The sequence below is a fragment of the Pan troglodytes genome, chromosome 3 (genome assembly GCF_028858775.2).
Source record: "Pan troglodytes isolate AG18354 chromosome 3, NHGRI_mPanTro3-v2.0_pri, whole genome shotgun sequence".
Lineage (NCBI taxonomy): Eukaryota > Metazoa > Chordata > Mammalia > Primates > Hominidae > Pan > Pan troglodytes.
In genome coordinates this window covers 36,464,868-36,489,789 of record NC_072401.2, presented here as the reverse complement: position 1 = coordinate 36,489,789, position 24,922 = coordinate 36,464,868, and the positions used below count along the sequence as shown (strand labels likewise).

Below are 24,922 nucleotides of genomic sequence, written 5' to 3'. Positions count from 1 at the left end.
TTAATATATTGGCTGTGACAAATTTCTAGTAGAACCAGAAACCACTGAGAGTGATGGAATCCTAAAGAGCTTCAAAAAGTATAATTCATGTAGGCCATTTATTTTTAAGGATTATTTAGAATATGTTAGCTGTGATTTTCATTATATTTCAAAGCATTTTCCTCTTTACAACAGAAAATTTTAATATGAATTAGTTTTGTGGGTCATTGACCAAGTATGTAGCACTGTAGCACATTCCTTTGCACATTGCAGGGGCTCAGTAAATATTTCTTGAAGGAATGAACTGCTGTTTAATGTTTTTATTCATTTACTTGAGTTCCCAGTAAACATTAAGATTCAGAATAAATCAGAACGTGGCTAAAAATGTGTTAGAAAACTGTTAGAATAGTAACCACTTAAAACTTTTTTGATTTCCCAGTTCCTTAGAACTATCTGGGCATTCTTCTAATTAAAAAAAAAAAAAAGAATCTATTCTTAAATCTGAAAAAAAAGTCACAATTCTGGTGGGTGTTTTTGATAACATAGTTTCAGACTATCATGGCATACTTGCTTGGCAAAATATTCCAGTAGCCCTGAAACTCTGCCAAAAACCTCTTATTGATGATTACATAACCATTGCTTAGGAAACATAGCCTCTTGTTTAGGCTTGTGACCTAACAAGGCAAATTTTATGTTTTGTTTAGAAAATGTGTATGTTAATTTTGGTTCAAGATGTATAAACAAAGACATAAACAGTGTGGAAAATTAAAAGGAAAAAAACACGATGAAGTTAAATGATTTTTAACAGAAAAGACAACCCAGAACTGCCTAGCAGCCATATTTTTCAGCTGTTGTTTAATTTGTGAGTGAAATGAATATGCAAACTGAACATACTGCTTAATTGGCCTTTACAAGGGAGATCGATAACACAGAAACGTTAATTGTTTCAGCTTTACAGCCGAGACTGAAAAAGAGAAACAAGACTGGATTGAAGCTGTGCAGCAATCAATAGCAGAAACTCTCTCTGATTATGAAGTAGCTGAGAAGATTTGGTTCAATGAATCCAACAGGAGCTGTGCAGATTGTAAAGCCCCAGATCCTGACTGGGCATCCATCAATCTCTGTGTTGTCATCTGTAAGAAGTGTGCAGGTAATTAGTGACAAGTTATGCTCATCACTGCTTTGTGGCAGATTGGCATTGAATGCTCTTCATTGTTGTATGTTATATATCCTAGCTAATGGTTATGAGAAGTAAAACCAGAGAAAGCTTATTACATTTAAATCAAATTCAGAAATATGAGTCTAAACTTCTCTTATGTATGACTTAGATATAAAAATGGATTTTTAAGCATGCAATCATATTTTGTGCCTACTGGTCCATGTATAGATTTTAAAAAGACAGTGTTGAAAATTCTAGATTTTAGGTGAGTATGTTTTAGTATGGATCCTGAAGAAGCTTGCATCTTTAACTTGAAGATTGTCCACCTTTCCCCAGTCATTTTTGGTAAGACATATTTTTCACCTCAGTGTTGTTTTGGACACTAAACTTCATATGCCAGATCTGGTACCTCTTAAAATAAGAATTTTTATAAAGAAGCATTTCACAAGACTATTGATGTTTATGAATATAAACCGGTACTATGACTGGTTTTCTTCTTGTGACCTCACACTGGACAACCTGACATCTTAGTGTATTTGAGAGCTCAGACAGTTGCCCAAGTGAGTGGAAGGAAGTGGACCCCAGCTTAGGTGTGTGATCATGGAAGTTTTGAAGAAAGTTAACCACAGTCTAAACTTCAGTTCTCCTGGACTGCCTGTGTCCCACCACCTTCTCCCCCACTGTATGTACACGCACACATACACACACAAACACAGATGAGAGAGACAGAGAGAGAAAGAGAATTCAACTCAAGTACTAGGCACTGTGCTGGTGTGGGGAATTAAAAACATGTATAAGACATGACATTTCCTCCACAATAATGAGACAAATGTTGGACTAGAGTTGAATACAGGCTTCAGTGAGAATGCTAGAGCGCAGTGAGTAGTGCAGTCACAAGAGTTGCTTCAAATCCTGAACGCTTTTCTAAGCACTATTCAACTGCATTTCTCATCAAACTAAGATAGATTTCCTCACCAGCTAATTAATAATATCAATCACAACAAAAAATGCCAGTGAATCACCTTCTACTTTGAATTTTATCCCATCCTTTTCTTCTCTCCAGTTTCATTGGAAGAGACGGCCTTTGTGCTGTTCACAGCTGTTTTTTTCTACCTTTGCTTCCTTTCTTTCTTCCCTCCTTAGGATACATGTTCATCATTTATTCACTCTCTTATGTAAGTATTTAGCCATGGTTTCTTTTGTTTCATTGTATAAACTTGCACAAGTTTGTCTCATTACCACCATCAGGATTTCTAAAAGTTATCCATTTCCTTCTATGTGTCATTCTCTGTCCCCGTTTTCTTTCATAGACAAGATATTATGAAAAGTTGTAGTGTGCATAGGTTTTTTTTCATTCCTTTAACTTCCTAAGTTTTCTTCAGCATTCTGTAATCTGCTACCTTTTAACTGCTGATGAGCTACCTTTTCTCTCAACTGTGGTAAAAATCTTTTCACCACATTTACCAACGTATTTTACCTCTCAGTTTCGGTGTGGTCACTTACTATCTTTATTATTGTCTCTTTATTTGAGTGTCTCGACAACATGTCTCTCTATGACATCCATCCTCTCTCAGCTTCCAAGATACCAATCTCTCTTTGTGTTCTTATTACCAGTCTTTTTTTTTTCCAGTATTTTTTTTCCATGTATTTCTATGCTTGTGAAATACATGTGTTCCCTTGGGTTACATTCTCACTTCTCTTTTACTGTGTTGCTCCTGAGTGATATTATTTATCACTTTAATTCCACACTCATTTTTAAGCAAATGATTCTCACGCTGTTGGACACCAAACTCTTATGATTATGTGCCTACTAGAATCTCTACTTAGATTTGCCAAATACACCTCAAATGTAACATGTCAAAAATGGAGCCATCGTTGTTCCCCTCAGCCCATTTCATAAAACTGCACATTTTCATATATTCTCAATCTTGGTCAAAAGCAATACTGTCTACGCTGCACACTCAAAGCCTAAAATCTGAGACACCTTCTTGACTCTTCCTCTTTCCTTCAAACCCACCAAGTCTCATTCATTTTATCTTATCAATCTCTCTCAATCTGTCTGCTCCATTTTGTTTTCCTGCTGCCTCAACTCAGAATCTGTCATGCCTAGGTTACTGCAGCAGTCCCTTTCATCTCTTCCTACAGGCTTTTAAGTTTTTACCTGCTGAGTACTGTATTGCCTGTAGGTAGTCATTATAAATGCAAACCTATGCAGATTTCTTCCAGGGGAATTTAGGGCTTTGTGCTTTGAATAGTTTCTACTTAAAAAAAAAAAAAAGACAAGAACTTCTTACCTATTGTAGGGAAAGGAATGAACATTCGTTGTTCATTAGACAAAGGGCCCTTAAGATCAAGGATAGTGGACTGTACACTTTTTTTCCTTCTCAGCTTTGAAATAATCTGACATAGCCTGGTTGCTCAGTGATGACTGAATGATGATTTATACAGCACAATTGAATTGACAGTAATAAAATTCTGGGCTCTTACTCTCTTCCAGACATATTTGCTGAATAAAGTATTCATGTCAGATTTTTAAGTACACACTTATTAGACATGTAACTAGTTTTTCAATAGTCAAGTTTTTGTAACAGTAAAGAAATATCTGCATTTACATACGTGGGGTTTTAGCAAGCTTTACAAAAAGGTTTTCAGTGGCCTATTTCTAGCTGATTACCAAATGAGGAAATATTTATACATGTGTCTGTACATATGCACTCATGCACATATATATATATTTTTAAGTAAGTGTAGTGTAGTTCTTTTTTTTTTTTTTTTTTTTTTTTTTTTGAGACGGAGTCTCGCTCTGTCGCCCAGGCTGGAGTGCAGTGGCAAGATCTGGGCTCACTGCAAGCTCCGCCTCCCAGGTTCACACCATTCTCCTGCCTCAGCCTCCCGAGTAGCTGGGACTACAGGTGCCTGCCACCTCGCCCGGCTAATTTTTTGTATTTTTAGTAGAGACGGGGTTTCACCCTGTTAGCCAGGATGGTCTGATCTCCTGACCTCATGATCCACCTGCCTCAGCCTCCCAAAGTGCTGGGATTACAGGCGTGAGCCACCGCGCCCGGCCATGTAGTTTTTTTTTTTTTTTTTTTTTTGTCAGTGCAGATGCTGATGATGATTGCTGCTGTTTTTATTGTAGCCAGCTGCGATTTGTCTAATTCTCACCACTACTGTTAGTGCTCTTGTCATCTTGTTATTGAGGAAAGCAGGTATTGGCGTGTTTTAAGTTGAGAAGATACGCAACGAACATACACAGACATATGCACTTTTTTTCAAAACAAGGTAAAATAAATTTACATACAAATTAAAATAGAAATGCAATTGTGTTTTGACTCTAGGACAGCATAGATCTTTAGGACCAAAAGATTCCAAGGTTAGAAGTCTAAAAATGGATGCTAGCATTTGGAGCAATGAACTCATCGAGGTGAGTCCTATTTAACCTGAATGGGGTTGTGGTAGGGGTTCAGTTTGCAGAGACTGGGAGGAGGTTTGCTGTGGGTTTGGGTGGCAGGAATTTTTCTCGGGGCTGTTTGATAAAGTTCTCACCACATTATGCAAGTGGCTTATAGCCTTTTTGATAGTAGTAACTCTTTGAGAATGCTTCCTAAATGAGATAGTTATTTTAAAAGTATAGAAGATCCTTAATAAGTACTTAGAAAGGTTTGCCAGCTTGTTTTTTTTTTAATGCTAGAACTGTATATGTGTGTGTGTGTGTGTGTGTGTGTTTGTGTGTCTGTGTTTTAAACCCAACATGGGTAAAATAATAAGAGAGTGAATGAAAACATTTGGAAAAATTTACTGTTTTTACCTTGGCCGTACTCTGTCATTAACTGTGATCGAGGCTACTTTGCTGTGTCCTGTCTCCATTTTTGGCTCCTTGTTCCACCACCAAGCACTTCAGACAGCATTAGCCCACCTACTCAGCCATTTAAAGTGAAGCTGTCTCAGTTTGAGTGTCAAAGAATGAAAATACTTTTGCTACAATTTGTGTTGTTTGCAATTCTTTCCAAGCTAATTTTTCTCCATTATTTAGAGTGAGTAGGCTGTATTAAAAACTGATCATAGTATCTGCTTTCATACTTCCTTTTTCTGGAATAGTTGAGTCTTTCATGTGTTTTCCTGTATTTTATACTAAGTTATGCTTTAATTTGTAATATAATTCAGTTTCCTGCAGATTCAAATACATTTTATGAACTGATATATTATGGGTTTTTTTTTTTTGACAATTCAGCTTTTTATTGTCATTGGAAACAAAAGAGCAAATGACTTTTGGGCTGGTAATCTTCAAAAGGATGATGAATTACATATGGACTCACCAGTAGAAAAGAGAAAAAACTTTATTACTCAGAAATATAAAGAAGGAAAATTCAGAAAAACTCTTTTGGCATCTCTCACCAAAGAAGAATTAAATAAGGTATTCAATTAAACATAACAGCAGACATGGATTTTAATGTCTTTTTAATGATGTGCCAAGATTCTTGAGAAAAAGTAAAAAATTTTATACTATCTGACAAAATTATTAATTTTATTTTATTTCCTTTTGTGACATTATTTCAGTGGTTTCCCCCTTGTTTCATTTAAGGATTCATTGTCAAAAGAGCATAAATTCTTCCTCCATAATTGAAGTTTCCTGCTAACTCTTGTTGCCACAATCTGAGGATTTGGAAGCAAATGGGATCCAGTAAAGTGAAGTCTGAGGACTGATATAATGTGGGAAGAAAGGATGAGAAGAGATGTAGAGGCAGCTTATTATTTCAAGGCAAAAGAAAAAAAAAGGATTCTAACAGTTCCTATTGTTTGTACAAAGATGATATATAACATAAGTCAATAATATTTTTTATTGCCTCCTTCTCACTGTTCTTCCTCCTTCCTATCCTCGGCCCCTGAGGGGAAGATCCTGAATTTGCTTTGCACTCATCTTTCAATTTCCCATAGCACTTAATACTTCAAATATTCTGCAGCTCCTGATTAGATTGGAAAATATATATTAACATTCACATGAAAAACACTTAATGATTACTTCATTATTATATTGAAATATTTTGATTCTCTGCGCATCAGTCATTATCATAGTATGTAAGCATAAAAATGTCTTCCAAAGCAAGTATGATGGATTAGGTTTAGAAGGAACATCATAGCAACCAAACAATGAATTGAGACCTGGAGGTCTTGGGTTGTAATTTAAATTCACATAAACCAGGCCTTTTGTGCCTATTGCCTAATTCATGGCATAATTATTATTAGCCGCCTTAGGATAAAAGGAATACAGACTTTATCCCATACATGAAATTATCAGACTTTCACTCATTTTAATAGCTAGAATCTTATTTTCTTTCCTTAAGATGTATATTTTCTTTTAATGACCAGGCTTTATGTGCTGCTGTAGTGAAACCAGATGTTCTAGAAACAATGGCTTTGCTGTTCAGTGGAGCAGATGTCATGTGTGCCACCGGAGACCCCGTGCATAGCACCCCCTATCTGCTAGCCAAGAAAGCTGGGCAAAGTCTGCAAATGGAATTTCTCTACCATAACAAATTCTCAGGTTCGTCACTGTCTCTTCATTAACCTGGTCTCTTCTGATAGATCCGTAAAAGGACTGAAGCATAAATCTATTGATTTTTCAAATAAGAGAAACCATCAGAATGAAGAAAAATGTAATTACCAAAAAGATGGAGATGCCTAAGACTATTTTTTATATCATTTCAATGAAAAGTTTAGGAAGTCAATCTTTTATGTTCCCGTAATCTTATAAATGGAAGATTAAAATAGCTAATCCCACATAATCATTTCCACCAACATTAAATCCGATTTTCATATATGAATAATAAATATGACTTAAGTGCTTATTTGCAAATTTTATGCAAAGTAAAATAAGTATCTCTGTAATTATTCTTTGGTAAATTTGAAGTAGTTTTTCTTCTAGCTCAAAACTCATGTACATATTATAAACAAAAGGAAAATTGTTTACATTTTAGATTTCTTGTGCCTTATTTCTTTAATTTTTCTAGATTTCCCTCAACATGATATTCATTCCGAGGGTGTATTGAGTCAAGAGTCTTCCCAGTCCACATTCCTCTGTGACTTTTTATATCAAGCTCCTTCTGCTGCTTCTAAACTCTCTTCAGAGAAAAAACTGCTTGAAGGTATTTTTTCTATTCCTTTTAGATATTATCGGATAAAAACTTTATTCCATTATCAAAACAATTAGGTTTAGATTTTGATTTTTTTGAGATGTTAGATTTGATCTCCAAGTAGAGATATTTTTGAGGATTTATAAACGCTTCTAGGTACAAATATTATTTCATGTACTGCAGCAGGGATTTACCATTGGTTGGAATGCTGAGTGAATTCTCAACAGAATTCACTTATGTCTACCTTAAGGCTAACCAATTCTGTTTCAAGTTATAAAGGTTATTCCTTTATAACTCAGCCCCTTTCCTTAGGGATGGACACCCCAACTGGCTCACCAGATAATGTAGATAAATGTGAACACATAGGAAGAAATGCAAGTTTTTAGTACATATTCAATTAGAGTACTAAGTAATATCAAATAGTTCAGTTTTTTTTTTCTGATGAAAAGTGTGTGTGTGTGTTTAAGTAAAATAAAACTTAAGCTTGGTTTCAAAAAATGATGGGAATCTGATTTAACAATATATTCTAGGTTTGGGGAATTATCTGAGCAGAGTTACAATGGGGCATTTATTCATTTATCCTTCCAACTCCTTGTGTCAAACCAATGCTAGGTATCGGGATTTTAGAAATGACTAAGACACAGTCCTTATGCTCATGTATATACATTGGAACAAATCTAAGAAATATAGGCAGGAAAATATAATGCAGTCTGCCTTACTGTAACAAAGAGTGTAAGAGAGATTAAGCTATACATGCCAATTGATGGTGGCCATTGATCGGGCTCGGGAGCCTAGCATTAATTCACTAGGTGGTATAGTTCAGTGATATTAGTTCAGTGATATTACTCAATCAAAAGAATGATAGGATGACAAACTCACTGTAGAGTGTTAATCCTCATATATGTGATTTGAAGTTCTTATTTCAATATAAAAGCTTTATTTCCAAATATATATATATATATATATAAAATATATCCTAAAGCAGAATTATGTTGGGATTAACTATGCATCATTAGATTTTCCTGAGAAGAATAGCTGTCCTGTAGTGAGTGAGTATGTACTATGTGTAAGGCATGGCTTTAGATACTTTATATACATTAATTGTAATCCTCATGAAAGTCTGCAAGATCGTTGATGTGATGTCAGTTTTCACCTGAATAGTGAAGCTCGGCGTGAAGCAGAATTTTACACCTGATTTGTGTTATCATTGTTACAGGAGCACTTTGGCTTTGGTCAAAGCGTGACAGCCAGATGACAGTAGAATGGCAGAGCATTTTTATCCTTTGAATTAGATGTTTTTGGTTCTTTCGACAATTGGTTTTTGTCATCCTTTACTCAGCCTAACCAATAATAAATGTCAGATTTTACTGAGTTTTTTTTTTTGTCTTCCATTTTTACTGTCAGTATTATCCCTAAGTAGTTAAAAGATAAGTGATCAGAAGATGAAAGTTCTTGGACAGTCTGTGAATTGACTATATCAATCATCAAAATAATTACGGTACTTTCAGAAAAGTTTAGGAGAATGTTTCTTCTAAATACTGGGATATCACAGACTTACTCTTCAAACCACTTAACTTTTATAAAGATCAAATGGGGATTGAAACACGAGATTTTCTTCCTAAGGCTTTTCAATATGTTGTAAGCCTTCTGCAGGTTAACAATAAGCTTTATTTTATTTTTTGGCAATTGTGGTTATAATATTTATAAACTTACTAGTCTTCTTTAATATTTTCTTGAAACAGATTGGTTTTTAAATTTACTTGAGTACCTCATTGATGTAATAAACAATTGTAACTAAATAATTCCTTTTTTGAATATATTAACAATGGATTTTTAGTTAAAATTTATTTAAATAAGAAACTGATGCGTTATCTGTATATGTAATTTAACTAGGGATATTTTTCCATTTTAAAACATTGCATTTTAGGTAATACGAAAGTGAGCTTTTGTATTTTGTCTGTATAATTCAATAGCAATGATTTTAGTGAACATAATCTGGCAGGGTATTCTTTGATTGTCTTAATATCTTCCATCCAATTTACCAGCAAATTCTATCATTTCAAACTCAAAATAGATCTTGAAGCAGTTGGCTACTCTTCATTTCCACTGAAGTCCTCCCAGCCACGGTCACCATCCTGACCTACCTGTGCTGCAGTGCCTTCCTTAATTGTCTTTCTGTATTTACCCTAGCTTCCCTTCAAAACTGTCTCCAAAAAAGAGGCTTATCTTTGTTTTCCTTCCTTCCTTCCTTCCTCCCTCCTTCCTTCCTTCCTTTTTCTTTCTTTCTTCTCTTTCATTTCTTCTTTCTTTCTTTCTTTCTCTCTCTCTCTCTCCCTCCCTCCCTCCCTCTCTCTCTCTCTCTCTTTCCCTCCCTCCCTCCCTCCCTTCCTTCCTTCTTTCCTTCTTTCCTTCCTTCCTTTTTCTTTCTCTTGCTCTGTCACCCAGGCTGGAATGCAGTGGCACAATCTCAGCTCACTGTAACCTCTGCCTCCTGGGTTCAAGTTATTATCCTGCTTCAGCCTCCTGAATATCTGGGATTATAGGCATCCACCACCACACCCAGCTAATTTTTGTATTTTTAGTAGAGATGAGATTTCACCATGTTGACCAGGCTGGTCTCGAACTCCTAACCTCAAGTAATCTGCCTGTCTCAGCCTCTCAATGTGCTGGGATTACAGGCATGAGCCATTGTGCCCAGCCAATTATCTTTAAAAATGGAAATCACACAGGTAGTCAGGAGGCTGAGGTAGGAGGATTGCTTGAACACAGCTTGGGCTACATAGGAAGACCGTGTCTTCTAAAAGTAAACAACAACAACCAAACAGGAAAACTGATCGTGTAATTCCATTGCTCAAGTATACTTAGTGGCTCCTCATTCCAGAATATAACCTTATTTTTTATTGTGACCTAAAAGACCTTTTTAGGAGAATGATGTGAACCTGGGGCAGAGCGTGCAGTGAGCCGAGATTGCACCACTGCACTTCCAGCCTGGGAGACGGAGCGAGACTCAGTCTCAAAAAAAAAAATAAATAAATAAAAATAAATAAAAAAGACCTTCTTGTACCTCCCTCCCTTCATCTCCTGCATCTACTGTTATTCTTCTCCATGGTGGTGTGGTCCTCTACATGGTTACTTGCCTGGCTGCACTGGTTTCCTCCTTATTCCTGGAACATGCCAAGTCCTTTTCTGCCTCTTCTGGACCTTTTCACCTGCTGTTCCCTATGCAAAGAGGGCGCTTCCCTCAGTCTGGTTCCTTCTTCTTATTCAGGAATCAATTCAGTGCCCCCTAGTTAGTGAGGCCTCTCTGGCACCCTGCTAAAGTGTGAGCCCACTGCCAGCCCTTCTCTTTCATAGGATGCTGTGTATATTTGTCCTACCACTGATCACATGGAGATGATCCTGTTTCCATTTATTTGTTACTCTTTCCCCCTGAAGTGAAAGCTCAATGAGGCATCAGCTTTTTCTAGCTTGTCAAGGATTATCAAATCTTTGATACCCCAAACAGTGTCAGCACATGGTAGGACATGATAAATATTTGTGGAATGAATGAACAATCATTTTTTAGGGAAGTTACTACTAGTGTAAATGGGTGACTCATATATCAATATTTTTGTTTTGATTTGTGGATAAAAAGATATAATTGCTGGCACAAAGCATATTTTGTGCAGAAAGCCCCTATTTACAAATAAACAGGAAAAGTTGAACTATCCAGAAAAACTTCTGATTTTGTTTCTTTTTCACCCTTGAAGTTTGTGCAATAGTGTTGTTTCTGTTGAACATCAGATTTATGGGAAAAAATGAATTATTTGGAAAGTTTTTTTTTTTTAATTGTACTTTAAGTTTTAGGGTACATGTGCACATTGTGCAGGTTAGTTACATATGTATACATGTGCCATGCTGGTTTGCTGCACCCACTAACTCGTCATCTAGCATTAGGTATATCTCCCAATGCTATCCCTCCCCCTCCCCCCTCCCCACCACAGTCCTCAGAGTGTGATATTCCCCTTCCTGTGTCCATGTGATCTCATTGTTCAATTCCCACCTATGAGTTTTAGAGATTAAAGTGTGGTTGTCACCTTTGCCTCTGAAAGCAAGCACCTGGATGCTACCACTCCATCAGCACTTGTCAGGACAGCCATAGAGCAAAATGATTAAAAACAAAGACAAAAGTCTGGGAATAAAATGCATGCAGTCCCAGAGTTACAGAGGCTTCAAATTGTCAGTTCAGGTTTTTAAGATTTGAAGTTTTTCTAGCCTCTGGTTATAAAGACTGATCTGTATTTTTCTTTCTTTTTTTTTTTTCCTTTTCAATTTAGTGTTCATGAAAAGAAAGATGGATTGCTTTTGTTGAACCTAAGTACACAGTTGAATAATAGCATCCTGGTTTTGTTTTCCCTTTTCCCACCTCAACCATATTTTTTCCCTTGATATCTTACCTTGATTTGTTTACATAGTATTTGATTTTCAAAAAGAAAGTGGTTGATTTGGATTACTAGAAATTCTATTTCTGTTTATATTTAACTTTGTAAATTAGCATTGAGGAATTTTGAAGATATTTTGTTCTGTGAAATCCTAGATTGTATAGCTTAAACATGTTTTTCCAAGGCTAAATCACATGTATTTTAAATGAAAAGGATTACTAATGTATCTTACTGTTTGTAGTGGGTGCCGAATACTATTAATTTAGGAAATTCCTCAACATGAAGCAAATTCATAGTTTCAAAAATAATAGTTTTGTCTTAACTACCTCAGATGTATTGTACACATTCTTTACCGTAATACATTTTTTGAGTTGAATGTATATAGTTCAAGCATATAACAGATACAGTGAGTAACTGTTTGCAAGCATAAAGAGGGCAGCTTCCAGAACCCACCTGACTGTTAGGTTAAAGCAGCAACTTTCAGAACCCAATTGCATGGAGTTCCTTCCCCAGCTCTGATGCTAAATACTTAGTGTGACCTCAGGAATGTCGATTAACTGTTATGTGCCAGTGAAAAGGGTACAAGGAAGGGGCACAATATAACTGACATAATTGGGTTGGTCTGAGGATTCAATGAGTTAAAGCATGTAAAATATGTAGAACAGTGCATGGCACATAAATATGATGATGATGATGAAGAAGAGGAGCAGTGAAGGGCTTATGTTTAAACAGTTTCCCCTGGCTTCCAGTTAGCCTTTTAGTTTAGGTATGTTGTCCTGTAGGCTGTAGCTGACAATCAAGGTATCCAACTATATTATGCATATCATTCCATGGTAGCATTTCAGTGGGTCACCTCTGGGGAGTCCTTTACCTGTGCTTGAGTAAATCCTGTCGTAATGTTTTTCTTCACTGATCTCAACATGAAGATTGAATTGAAAGAATGAATAATCCCTCTTGCCAATCCACTAACTTTACTTGCATCTTACATATAAGTTCCTGTTTATGGAACAGCTAAGTCCTGAGTGTCATTCATTCTGTGGCCCCAATTTTATGTTGGTAGACAGCTTCCTTTAACAATTAAAATGACTTGTGGAGCAGAGAGGGTTTCATGGAGGGTACCGACATTTCTCAAAGTCAGATTTAGGAGTGAATATCTAAATTGGCCGAAACAGACCAGTGTCATTCAACATAATCTTGTTAAACCTTTAAATTGCTTTCCATATCAATGGGAATGTCACGATTTCCTGTCACAGCTTTGTTATTATAAACCCTCAAAGACAATACATGCACCTGCCTTGTCTGACTTCTGGCCCATTTCACTTACAAAAATAAAGCTAAGAAATGGTTACAGAAATGAAAATGCTACAGGACTGACTCTCCTCAAGCTTATTATTCTAACTGAAAATGAGTTTGTACATACCCTTTTAAAGAGATCTGTCATTTGTTTCCCATTAGAATTTACATAATGAGATCTGCAGTCACATTTATGTTATGCTTAATTCATTTGGCACTGTTTGTTTAAGACCTTTGAATGGCTCCCACTTGTCTAAGTGAGAGAGGCACAAACTCCTGAACACCTGTCAAGTGAGACTCTTAGGGTCTGGCCTCTGCCATGAACCTGCAATCTTGTTTCCCATTTCCCAACTTCACGTGTAATCTGATTCTCTGGGCAAATAGGGTTTTTGCAGTTTCACCTTTCTATGACTTCCCTCATACTGTTCTTTCCTGATATTATGGAAGGATTGTAGCTCTGAATGCATTTTTTGCTACTTTAGAAACATGGCTCCTAAATCATAAGGGATTATTTTATAGACATTTTTCTTTGCAGTTTTTTTTTTATCACTTCAGTATGGTGGGGGGGCTTACCTCCTTGAATGCTTCTAATCTACTAAAGAGACAACCTGCTGATTATCATTTTGGACACATCTCCCCTTTCATTGGATTATAAGCTGCCTGAGAACAGGGGTGGATCTCCTAATCTATGCCAGTGATTATCTATGTACTGAATAATTATGCATTTTTTATTTATTCTCTTACGAAGATTCTTCTAGACATCTGAATACATTGTTTTGAAATTACTTCCAAACTCCCTTTGATTCGTATTTTGACTTTACCTTTTCTTATATTTTAGAAACTCACAATGAGTGTTCATTTAAAAATTGTGGCTTTTCATGATTTTTATCTAACTGTGCAGGACATACACTGTGACTCAGGATTTGAGGGCCCTGGAATCATATTTCACCTTTGACCAGGAATTGCTTTGGTCTCTGTTAACTTTCTTTTCCAGTGTCCATAAAGGATTCGTTTATGCTATTTGCTTCTGCCAGTTATGATTGGACTTTTCATTTGGTAATTCATTTTCAGAATACTGTGTCCTATCTAGCTCTCTAGGTGTCACTGTTTTAATGGTTACTCCTTGTGATTGTTTTTTGAAGCCAAATATATTGTCTTATTTTCTTCCATGTCACCCCCACACCGACCTAAGATTCTAATCATATGCTAAAGGAAAAATTTGAAATTAGTTTAATATATCTTAAACTTTTAAATTAGTTTGACTAATAATTTGAGACTTACAGAAAAGTTCTAAGAATAGCTCAAATAATTCTCATATACATTTTACCCAGATGTATCAATTATTAGCATTTTACATTTGCTGTATTTTTCTTTCTGAGTATGTGTATATATATGCCTATGTATAATACACATACATATGTATCATATGTATGTATATACGGGTATATATTTATTTATCTCACACTTTATATGCACACTTAAAAGTAAGTTGCAGACATGATACCACTTTACCTTTAGTAATTCAGTACGCATTTCTTAAAAAGAAAGGCTTTTATAAATAATGCCCTAAAGTAACCACAGAACAGTAATCCAGCTTCAGAAATTATCTAATATATAGACTTTATCCATTATATCTAATATATAGACCTTAGGTAGTCTTAATGTCTGTAGATCTAATCTATATTTTAGGTGATGTTCTGATTTAGCCTGCAGTTGGTAATGTGCTGACTTCAGTATAAGATGAATTTGAAATCTTCTGAACAAGCATTAAGGGCCCTGCAGATTCTGATCCTTCTTCCTTTGCATACCTACCATAAGCTGCAGTCTCACTTTTCATGCTACGTTTTTGTTTTCCTTTTAATACTCTACAGACATTTCATTCTTTGCAGCTTCAGAGTTGTTTTTCAGCAACCTCTTTACAGCTCTGCCTTCTCTGGTTATCAATGTCACAGTCATTTTTGTTTTGTACATTCCTTGCTACTAGATTGTAAATTCTTTGGAGAGCAGAGAATGTGACAACTTTATATCTCACCCAGCAATAACATATACTTTATGTGAAATAGGAAATTAATAAATTTATTTACTTGCATCCAGCCATTATTTAGAAGTATGTTTTTGTTTTTAAAATTGGATTCGTGATTAGCTCAATTTGTTATGTGTTTTGTTTCAAATTCTTAGAGACAAATAAAAAATGGTGTGTTTTGGAAGGAGGCTTCTTGAGTTACTATGAAAATGATAAGTCTACCACACCTAATGGCACCATTAATATCAATGAAGTTATCTGCCTGGCTATACACAAAGAGGACTTCTATTTAAATACTGGGTAGGTCTGTCATTACACAATTAGGAGGTAAAAGGTATTTTCAGATAATTATAACAGGTAATGAGAGTTTTGTTATCATTTTAGTTCTTTAGTTGCTTCTAATAGAAGGGTTGAATGGTTTTTGAAGCTTACTTATCTTGCACCTTCTGAAATTTCTTTTGGGAATTCACTATAAAGTAGGAAGACTACAATATTTATAGTAGGTAATATGAAGTGCTAGCATCTTCGAATCAAATGTTATGTAATTTTTTTTTTTTTTTTGAGATGGAGTCTCACTCTATCACCCAGACTGGAGTGCAGTAGGCGATCTCGGCTCACTGCAACCTCCGCCTCCTGGGTTCAAGTGATTCTCCTGCCTCAGCCTCCCGAGTAACTGGGATTGCACGTGCTACCACACCCAGCTAATTTTTGTATTTTTAGTAGAGATGGAGTTACACCATATTGGCCAGGCTGGTCTCAAACTCCTGACCTCAAGTGATCCGCCCACCCCGACCTCCCAAAGTGCTGGGATTACAGGCGTGAGCCACCGTGCCTGGCCAAATCTTATGTAAATGTATAGCATATCACTTATGACCATTATAGTCATTTAATTTTGTTACTTATTATTTAAAATAGTGGACAAGTGGTAAAATTCATTTATTCGTTTAATGAGTATCATAATTAAAACAGGTAAGAAAGGAGAATATTCTATGACGATCTGTTCACATTAAAATAAACAATATTTAGTAGCATATTGAAATGCTAAATTTCTTAAAGAGCTATTTGTTAATTTAATGGTCAGAAAAAAGTAACAATGAATAGATTAAGCATTATTTATGTAATATATTTGACTCACATCTACTATGGTTTAAATAAATCTCTGTCAGGACTTTAAAAGGAGGCCATCTGAGATCTTTGGTGTGAAAGTGTCATATCATGTTTTTTGATGTAATTAATGAAAAACATTGATATTAAAATCTGAAAAAAGTTTTATAGGAGCATAGGTTTTAAATAAGATTTTTATATGAGAAAGGGAAGAGATTTGCAAAGCTGTTATTTACATAAAACTACATTGAACATATTACCTTTATTATATGATGACTAGTTGAGATGACTTATTTTATAGTAAATCTGATTTGATTTTTGATGTGAACAAAACTGATTATTAATTGACTTGTTTTTGTTTTAATAGTGCTTTTACTCTAAATGATTATTCAATGTAATATGACTTATGGAATGTTAAAATAAGTGGATTCTATATATTAAGTTACTAAGTAGTAAATGAAATATAGAAAAAGAATACTAGTTTATATCAGTATATTAATATGTTTAAAATATTCTTGATAACATTACTGATACAAGTAGCTATGCAGAGAGAAAGTATCTACAATGAGATGTGGTTAAAAAATAATTGTTGCCATAAAATTCTTGCTGAATTGCCTCAAATAGCACATTGGAGAGTATGACCTCAATAATGTAGGCACTGAAGATTTATATAGACATATTTTAGGAAGAGAGCTGGAAGAAGTGGTAGGGAGATTGGAGGAAGAGACTAATTGTTGGGAATTTAACTAGAGGAAGAGGGTGAACTGCTAAGATTAAATGACTGACTGGACAAGAGTTGATGTTAAGGGGAAGAACAAGTTACACTCAAGGGTTTTGAGCTTGTTGTGATGAGATTGATTGTGATGCTTCTAAATTAGGACATGAAGGGGATACAACAGGCTTGGGGTGGAAAAGAGGAGAAAGGAAGATGACTTTAGCATAGGGTATTTTGAGATTTTTAGGTAAGAATAGCACACATACTTAGCATGTGCTAAGAAATAAATGGAGTTGTGAATGAGGAACTCAGGAAAGAATTCAGAGCATGGGATGTCGCTTTAATTTGATCTATAGTAAGAATAAGGAATTTGGGTTAAGTTGAGATGATGAAAGGAAAATTTATCTTTCTTAGGAAAACTGTAAGATTTAATGCTTGATGTGTTTGTGTTCTGGAGGGAACCTGCTGTGTGACTGGGACCATTTGAAGTTAGACAAGAAGAGGGTTAAAAACTGTTTGAGCAATGTTTGCTTTGAACAGTTGGTCAGAGTAATTCAAGAAGGAGTGGTGAGAGAGGGAAGAGGAGACCGAGGAGAGCCCTTTGCTACATCAGTCAACTGATGAGTGTCCAGGGCGTAAACAAAGTTATACAATAGAATGATTAAGTGATTATACAAAATATTCCTTTTGTCCAATCCAGTGTGTTCCATTTACCTCATTTGAATAAAATGCAAACCATTAACAGAATCTAATAGGATGATTTCACAGCATTAGTTTATTTTAAAAGGAATTTAATTTAAAACATGACCTTTGTGTTATTCATTTTCTTAAGAGCTAAACATAACTGGTAGTATCTTTTTATTTGTGTGTGTTTTAGGCCCATCTTTATCTTTGAGATCTACTTACCCTCAGAACGTGTGTTTTTATTTGGAGCTGAAACATCTCAAGCTCAAAGAAAATGGACAGAGGCAATAGCCAAGGTATTTAAATATTATGTTACTGCTCTAAATCCAGAGAAGATTGTGAACTGGGAGTCTGTGTTTGAGCTTCAGGGGTCCATGAAAGTTTTATATAAGATTGTAGGAATAAAGTTCATACTTCATTAGATTTTCAAAAAAAGTAGTCAAAAGAGGTAGCTACCTTCTAGGAGCCTTAAGCAGGGAAGAAATTAAAGTAAGACTTGGAGAAATCATTCTTCAAATTAAGGCCATGTTTTTGATGGATAGGAGATTCTCAATATTGTAAAGTCATTTCTGTGTAAGTCTTTTTATAGGTAGATATTTTATTCAAGGTATACACAAAGGAGAAAAGAGCAGATTCAGGAAAATATATAAATGGAGAAAAATGCTGAAGGTTGACATTTTGAAAAGTTCCACAAATCAGTTAAGAGAATGTCTTGCAGTTTCAACTCTATACATAGCAAGAAAAATGGTTTAAGATGCTGCCATTTGAAAATGCATTATAGTTGTTCAGTTTTAAGACTGGTAGCAAGTTTACTTGTTTTGAATTTGGTGTTACCTTTGAATCTTTAAAATCGAAAAACTAAGATAATTTGTCTACCTTCTCTCATATCAGTAGATAGGGAAGTGATTTCCTATTTTCACTGTCTTTATTACTTTTTTGTATTTGTTTTAACAGCATTTTGTTCCCTTATTTGCTGAAAACTTAACAGAAGCTGACTATGATTTGATTGGTCAACTCTTCTACAAAGACTGCCATGCCCTGGATCAGTGGAGAAAAGGCTGGTTTGCTATGGACAAATCCAGCTTGCATTTTTGCCTTCAAATGCAAGAAGTTCAGGGAGATAGAATGCACTTAAGAAGACTGCAAGAGCTAAGTAAGAGCTTTTTTCTTCCCTTATCTTTGGAACACTTTTCTTTATTGCATACAATAATGATAGCCTTTAGTAAGATCTTGATGGCTTACTCCCAAACTTATGACTAAGCAGTATTAATATTTGTGTCTTAATGGGTGTTTATTGTAGTGTTTTAAAAAATAAATTTTTGCTTTTCATTCTCCCTTCAGCAATCAGCACAATGGTTCAAAATGGGGAAAAACTGGATGTTTTACTCTTGGTAGAAAAAGGGAGGTAAGTGCCTTTTCGCTTTTTATTCTTTATCTCAACAACTCTGGGCAGTGGGATTTTGTTTTTTGTTATTATCTTGAGGGAGAAAACAATATTTTAAAACCTGTTGAAATTTTCTGAATCATATAAATATATATAGTATATATTAGCTCTCTTTGGAAAGACTATACCAATGATATTTACCTATTTTTATAATTTTTATGACAAACTTATTGTGATCAATTATTGTATAGTTTTCTATAGACCTAGATTCCTCTGTGACATTTGCATTTAAATATTTGGAAAGCAGTTTGGTAATTATAAATATATCTTCATTGTAAGAATATGATGACTATAAATTATATTCTGAATTATCTATGCATGTGGGTCATGCATAGCTAAAACTTGATTTCTTGAATTTATTCAGTTTTTCAGTAACTATTAAGCATCTACTGTGCATCAGGGACTCTTAAAGGTATTGGTGATATCATCATGAGTAAACAGACAAGACCCTACCATCATGAAACATGTATATTATTAGGGAAAACAGTGTAAGCAGACAAAAATAATTACATGCTATTCTGTCCATCAATTTTAAATTCTACACAGAAAAATAAACAATATAAAAATAGTCTGATGGGATAGTATCCGTGTTTGCTAGCTAAGAAAAGAGATCTTGAATGAAAGAGCTTCATAAAGTGAAAAAGTAAACTTTGCAGTAATCCAGATAGAGTATTTCAGGTGTAGGGCCAAGGGTATTTGAAAACGCCAAGAGTATGTTGTGCTTGGCATGTCCAAGTTCTGCAAGGAAGCTGTGGTGGCTGGGAATATTTGAATGAAAGAGAGAGTGGGAAGAAATGATTTCAGAGATACCCACAACCTGATCATGTAGGGCCTTATCGGTCATGATGTGTGAATATTTGAAATTTAATCAAAATATGATGGGAAGCTGCTCAGTTTGAGAGCTGGGAAGTGGAATGGTCTGATTTATGTTTTTACAGGATTACTCTGACTCCAGATGAATAAGCTTCTGGGGGACAAAAGTGAAAGTGGGTGTTTAGTCAGGATGCTGGGCAGGAAAGCAGTGACTTACCTGAGAATAGGAGTGAGTGGATGTTTCGTGAAGTTAGAGGTGTCAAGATCTGCTGATGGATTAGATAAGTGTAAGAGTCAAGGATGATCCCAGAATTTTTGACCTGAGCAATTACTGAATTATGGTGCTGTTTTTTTGAGAGAACAAATACTTGGAGAATAGAGGTAGGATATTAGTAAGTTTAAGACAGTAGATCAAGAGTTTGGTTTTGGGAATGGTAGCTCGGAGATGTCTCTTTGGTGGCAAAGTGGATCTGGTGAGTAAGCAGTTGAATACGCATGTCTAAAATTAAGTGAAGAGGTTGTATCTGGAGATATAAATTTGGGAGTCACCACTGTGTTGACACTATTTTGCCAAGGAACTGGACAGGTTCACCTTGTAGAGAGTATAGATAGAAAAGAGAGTTGAAGACATAGCCGGAGGTCCCCCGATATGTAAAGGTCTAGAATAGGAGGATGATCACGCAAAGAAGCCTAGGAAGGAGCAGCCAGGGACATACCAGAGAAATAAGGAAGACAGTTTCTTTTATTTTTAATTTTGGATTCAAGGGGCACATATCTACATATGTGCAGGTTTGTTGCATGGATATATTGTGTAGTGCTAGGGTTTGGGATTCTATTGAGCCCATCACCCAAGTAGTGACCGTAGCACCCAATAGGTAGTTTTTCAGCCCTTGCCCCCTTCGGTCCCCACTTTTGGAGTCCTCAGTGTCTATTATTTCCATCTCTATTTCCATGTAACTCATTGTTTAACTCCCACTTATAAGTGAGTACATGCAGTATTTGATTTTCTGTTTCTGTGTTAATTCACTTAGGATAAGGACCTTCAGCTGCATCCATGTTGCTGCAAAGGACTTGACTTCATTCCTATTTATGGTTGTGTAGTATTCCATGGTATATATGACGACATTTTCCTTAGCCCGTCAACCACTGATCGGCACTTGAGTTGATTCCACGTCTTTACTCTTGTGACTAGTGCTGTGATAAACATATGAGTTCAGGTGTCTTTTTGGTAGAACCATATTTTTTTCCTTTGGATAGATACCTAGTAGTGGGATTGCTGGATCAAATGGTAGTTCTATTTTTAGTTCTTTGGGAAATCTTCAAACTGCCTTTCTTCTTCAACAAATTGGTTTTTTTCCCCTTGGCTTCTTGTAATTTGCTTAAAAACCTCTTAATTACACTGGTTCAGTATGGTTTGCTCTATAATAGTGCAAGATTATTTGTATTCTTACAATAAAGTAAGCTAGAGAAAAGAAAATGCTATTAAAATCATAAGAGAAAACATATTTACTGTTCATTAAGTGGAAGTAGATCATCATGAAGGTATTCATCTGTGTCGTCTTTATATATGTAGGTTGAGGAGGAGGAGAGGTTGATCATGCTGTCTCGGGGGTGGCAGAGGCAAAAGAAAAATCTGTGTATAAAGGGATCTGTGCAGTTCAGTCTTATCTTGTTCAATGTTTAACTGCGATATAAAAATATAGCTAAATAAGCCTTCATTTGATTATTTTTATTGCTGTGACAAGGATAATGACTTTCAGTGGTTATCTGAACCTGCCTTTCCTTCAACTTCATGGGACGACATCAAGAGCTTTATACAGCGAGCATATTGCTGATTAGATATTTATGTCAGATTGTGTTTTTTAGCTTCTAGGCATAATTAGGACTTTGCATTTTTACTTATTTCTTAGATTATTATGGTTAATGATACTTTAGATTCTTATTTTTGGTACTAGATGGTGATTTCACTATACTGTGAGAGTATTGTTAATTTTATGTCCAGAAATAATGAGGAATTATTAGATATACATAGGATTTGACATTAAAATACTGGAATAAATGCAGTTTTACAATCATTTATTAATATTTATGGAATGCCTACTAACTGCTACTTCCATGGCAGGAAAATAAAAAAGGTAAACAATTCAAACTTGGTGTCTGACCCCTCAGAGCTTATGTTCTTAAACAAATAGACAAGTATCAGCTTAACAAATGTGTTTATCCTTTTCATTTTTTCAGGTTATTATAACCAACGTATTTTTGTACCCTTTTTTTTAACCTATGGAGTATTTGGCCAATGATACATAGGTTTTAATTAAAATGTAGCAAACATGGATTAGAATGATTCAGTTTGATGTAATTCTATTTAGTGCTTACTGCATGCAGTCCACCCCCTCATAAATGGAAAATATGGAAGCCAGAGCACTAAATGTTTTATTATTTTGTACGTTTTGATCTTACCGCTGGACTGCAGAAATCAGGAGATGAAATTCATTTGTAATATTATTTTTGAGTTCATGGAAAAGTAGAAAACTAATGAAATTCCAAAATAATGGTCACAGACAGTTAATAACGTTTTTGGTAATTGAAAGTTTTTGTCTACATGTGTTACTAACAAGTTATGTTGAAAGTATTTTTATGGAAGTGAAGAGTAATAATAGGAGTGGGAGAAATGTGAGGATAAATATAACCAAGTTATTTTCTGTAAATCTCTTCGTATAGCTAATGTACCATCCCCACCATTTAAAAGCAATTATATTATCACATGCTTCTGTCTTTGGTTTACTTGCTTTTCCTTTTTACTCCAAATCAATAATCATCTGATAATAACAATGATGACAATGGGGGCAGTTACCATGTGCCAAGCCCCATTTTAAGTACTTAAACAGCCTTCTTTTGCCTATATGGTATTGAGGAAAATAATTCATTTTGAAGTTAAAGTAAGGTCAATTTGTAACTTAAATATTTTTTTAAAAATCAAGTGTTCAATATTAATTTACCAATACCTTTGTAGAGATCTTTCTCAGGATATAAAGCAACAAGTGTTCTAGGAGTCTGGATAGACACTATAAGTTACTAGAATTCAAAATTGAAGCATTTATTAGAAAAATAAAAATGTTTACTAGAAAACATTTTTATAAAATTATTAGAAAACGTGTCCATAGAATTCCTACCTAATTGAAAATGGCGTAGAGAGAAAGGAGGTCCACAGTGTGCATAAAAGTAAAGAATCTGCACAATAGATGCCAAGAATGTGAGGTTATGAACCCTGATAGAACAAGAACAAAGACTATACATACGTGACAGGCACAGCACCCTGTATGGTGCAAAACAGAGTCTCATATCTACTTATTTACGTAGACACATAAACATATGTTTGTGTATTCTGTGACTACGTAGACATCATATAGGAAATAGTGGAAAAAGGAGCAGGTTTGGGAGAGAGCCTGGGAAATAATGAGTTTAAGACATGTTGAGCATGAGATTCTTATAAGACATCTAAGAATAAATTGATGGGAGAAAGTTATTTTTTATGGATAAGGTATTCATGAAAAGATTAACAGATTGGAGATACAGATTTTGGAGTTGCCAGCGTAAAGAAGGAAGAAAGTGAAATTACTTAGGGTGATTCTGTGGAAAGAGAAAGGAAGAAGTCCTGTGTTGGAGCTTTGATGACTATACATCATTTTGGGTTAGGGGAATTTGTCAGGGAGAAGTAGCTGCTTGTTTCCTCAGAGAGTGAGGCCAGAAACTAAGAGAGAGTACAAAGTGTTACAAAGCCCAGGAAGAGGGTGTCTCAAAAAGGAAGGATCAGTTTAAAATGTCAAGTGCTGACAGAAGGACATGCCCAGTGAGAATACATACTCCATGAGATAAGTGATTTGGAGTCCATCTGGTGACTTGGGGGAGAGCAGAAGTGAACAGGCAGGTACTAGATCAGACTAAGAATGGAAATTGAGTAAACCAAGACAGCTGGTGAGGTCACTTTGTCAAAGATATCTGGAGGGAGGTTCATAGGATTAACGAGGTAAAGGATTTGACCCAGAAAGGGCATATATGTGCAGTTTGTTTTCAGATGGCTTGAACTTATACAAGTTTAAATTTTGATGGAAAAGAAACAGAAAATGGGAGAGATTGAAGGTCTAAGAGAGAGTACAAACAAGAGAGCAAGATCCCTCAACTGCAAAAGTAAGAAAAGAAGAATTGATGGATGATTTTGGATGTTGATAGTTTTCTCCATGTGGTAGTGGGATGTTGAGAGAGATACCAGTCAATTTTCAATTGCTTTGTGAACTAGGAGATAAGAGTGATGATCCCTGAGCTTCTGGCATGGGTGATGCTATGAATGATAGTATCATTTGCCAAGATAGAGAATATGCACTTCTCTCCCAGTACTCAAACATAGCTAGTTAATTATAGCTGTGATTGTTGAAAAGCTGTTTCAGTACCATGCCAAAATGAGAAAATTTCATTGTACCACCCTTGTTTTCATCTCCCTTTTGATCTATTAGCCCTTTGGGAAATGATGACTGTCAGCAATGGTAGATTCTGTTAGACTTGTCAGTGACAGATAAAATTGTGGCTTTTGGAAGTAACACAACTTCCAATTATTTATACTGTTGGCCTGTAGAGATAGTGTGAATAATTGAAAGAAAGAGAAACCAACCAGCTATAAGCTTGAACCTTATATTTTTGCTAGTAACAGCTTGAGCCAGAAATGTAAATCATACATAAATTTAATGAATTAATTTCACATATTTTTCCTGTTCTTATCTACCTTTGATTAAAATGCTAAACTACATTAATGTTTCTTAAAGGCAAGGAGGAGAAAGAACCCCCTAAACTGGAAATGTTCATAAATTGATAATTATCCCCTGTATATAGTCACTATTTAGATAGATATTTTAATCTTCATGGTCATTTTCTCTATATGCATAGCATGAGTGTCTTTAGACAGAAAAATATTGCAATAATATTTTCCACACACACAGCATTTTTGCTCTAAAAAGCTCTAAACAGAAGGTGTTCCAGATGGTGTCGTTTTAATGTATATTCCTTGTACACTTTAAAAATTATTTTGGAAAATAAAGCTTTCTTGATCACACTTAGGGGTTTCTGGCACGCTATTTGATGTTGTTATTGGGACTTAGATTCTG

At 35.3% G+C, this 24,922-nt stretch overlaps 1 protein-coding gene across 6 annotated transcripts in view; it reads left to right on the top strand.

Annotated features, from left to right (window-relative positions):
* ARAP2 (ArfGAP with RhoGAP domain, ankyrin repeat and PH domain 2) overlaps window positions 1-24,922 on the top strand; it is a 173,235-nt gene that overhangs the window by 63,927 nt on the left and 84,386 nt on the right. For all 6 annotated transcript variants that reach the window (XR_010156526.1, XM_016951436.4, XM_063809457.1 and 3 more), the window contains exons 10-18: window positions 930-1,129; window positions 4,477-4,562; window positions 5,370-5,552; window positions 6,506-6,680; window positions 7,147-7,281; window positions 15,162-15,306; window positions 17,703-17,805; window positions 18,464-18,662; window positions 18,851-18,914. Coding sequence is in view for 5 of the 6 variants with exons in the window: in XM_016951436.4 (XP_016806925.1) it covers window positions 930-1,129; window positions 4,477-4,562; window positions 5,370-5,552; window positions 6,506-6,680; window positions 7,147-7,281; window positions 15,162-15,306; window positions 17,703-17,805; window positions 18,464-18,662; window positions 18,851-18,914 (1,290 nt within the window). In the remaining variant the exon portion in view is untranslated. The remainder of the gene's footprint in view (window positions 1-929; window positions 1,130-4,476; window positions 4,563-5,369; window positions 5,553-6,505; window positions 6,681-7,146; window positions 7,282-15,161; window positions 15,307-17,702; window positions 17,806-18,463; window positions 18,663-18,850; window positions 18,915-24,922) is intronic.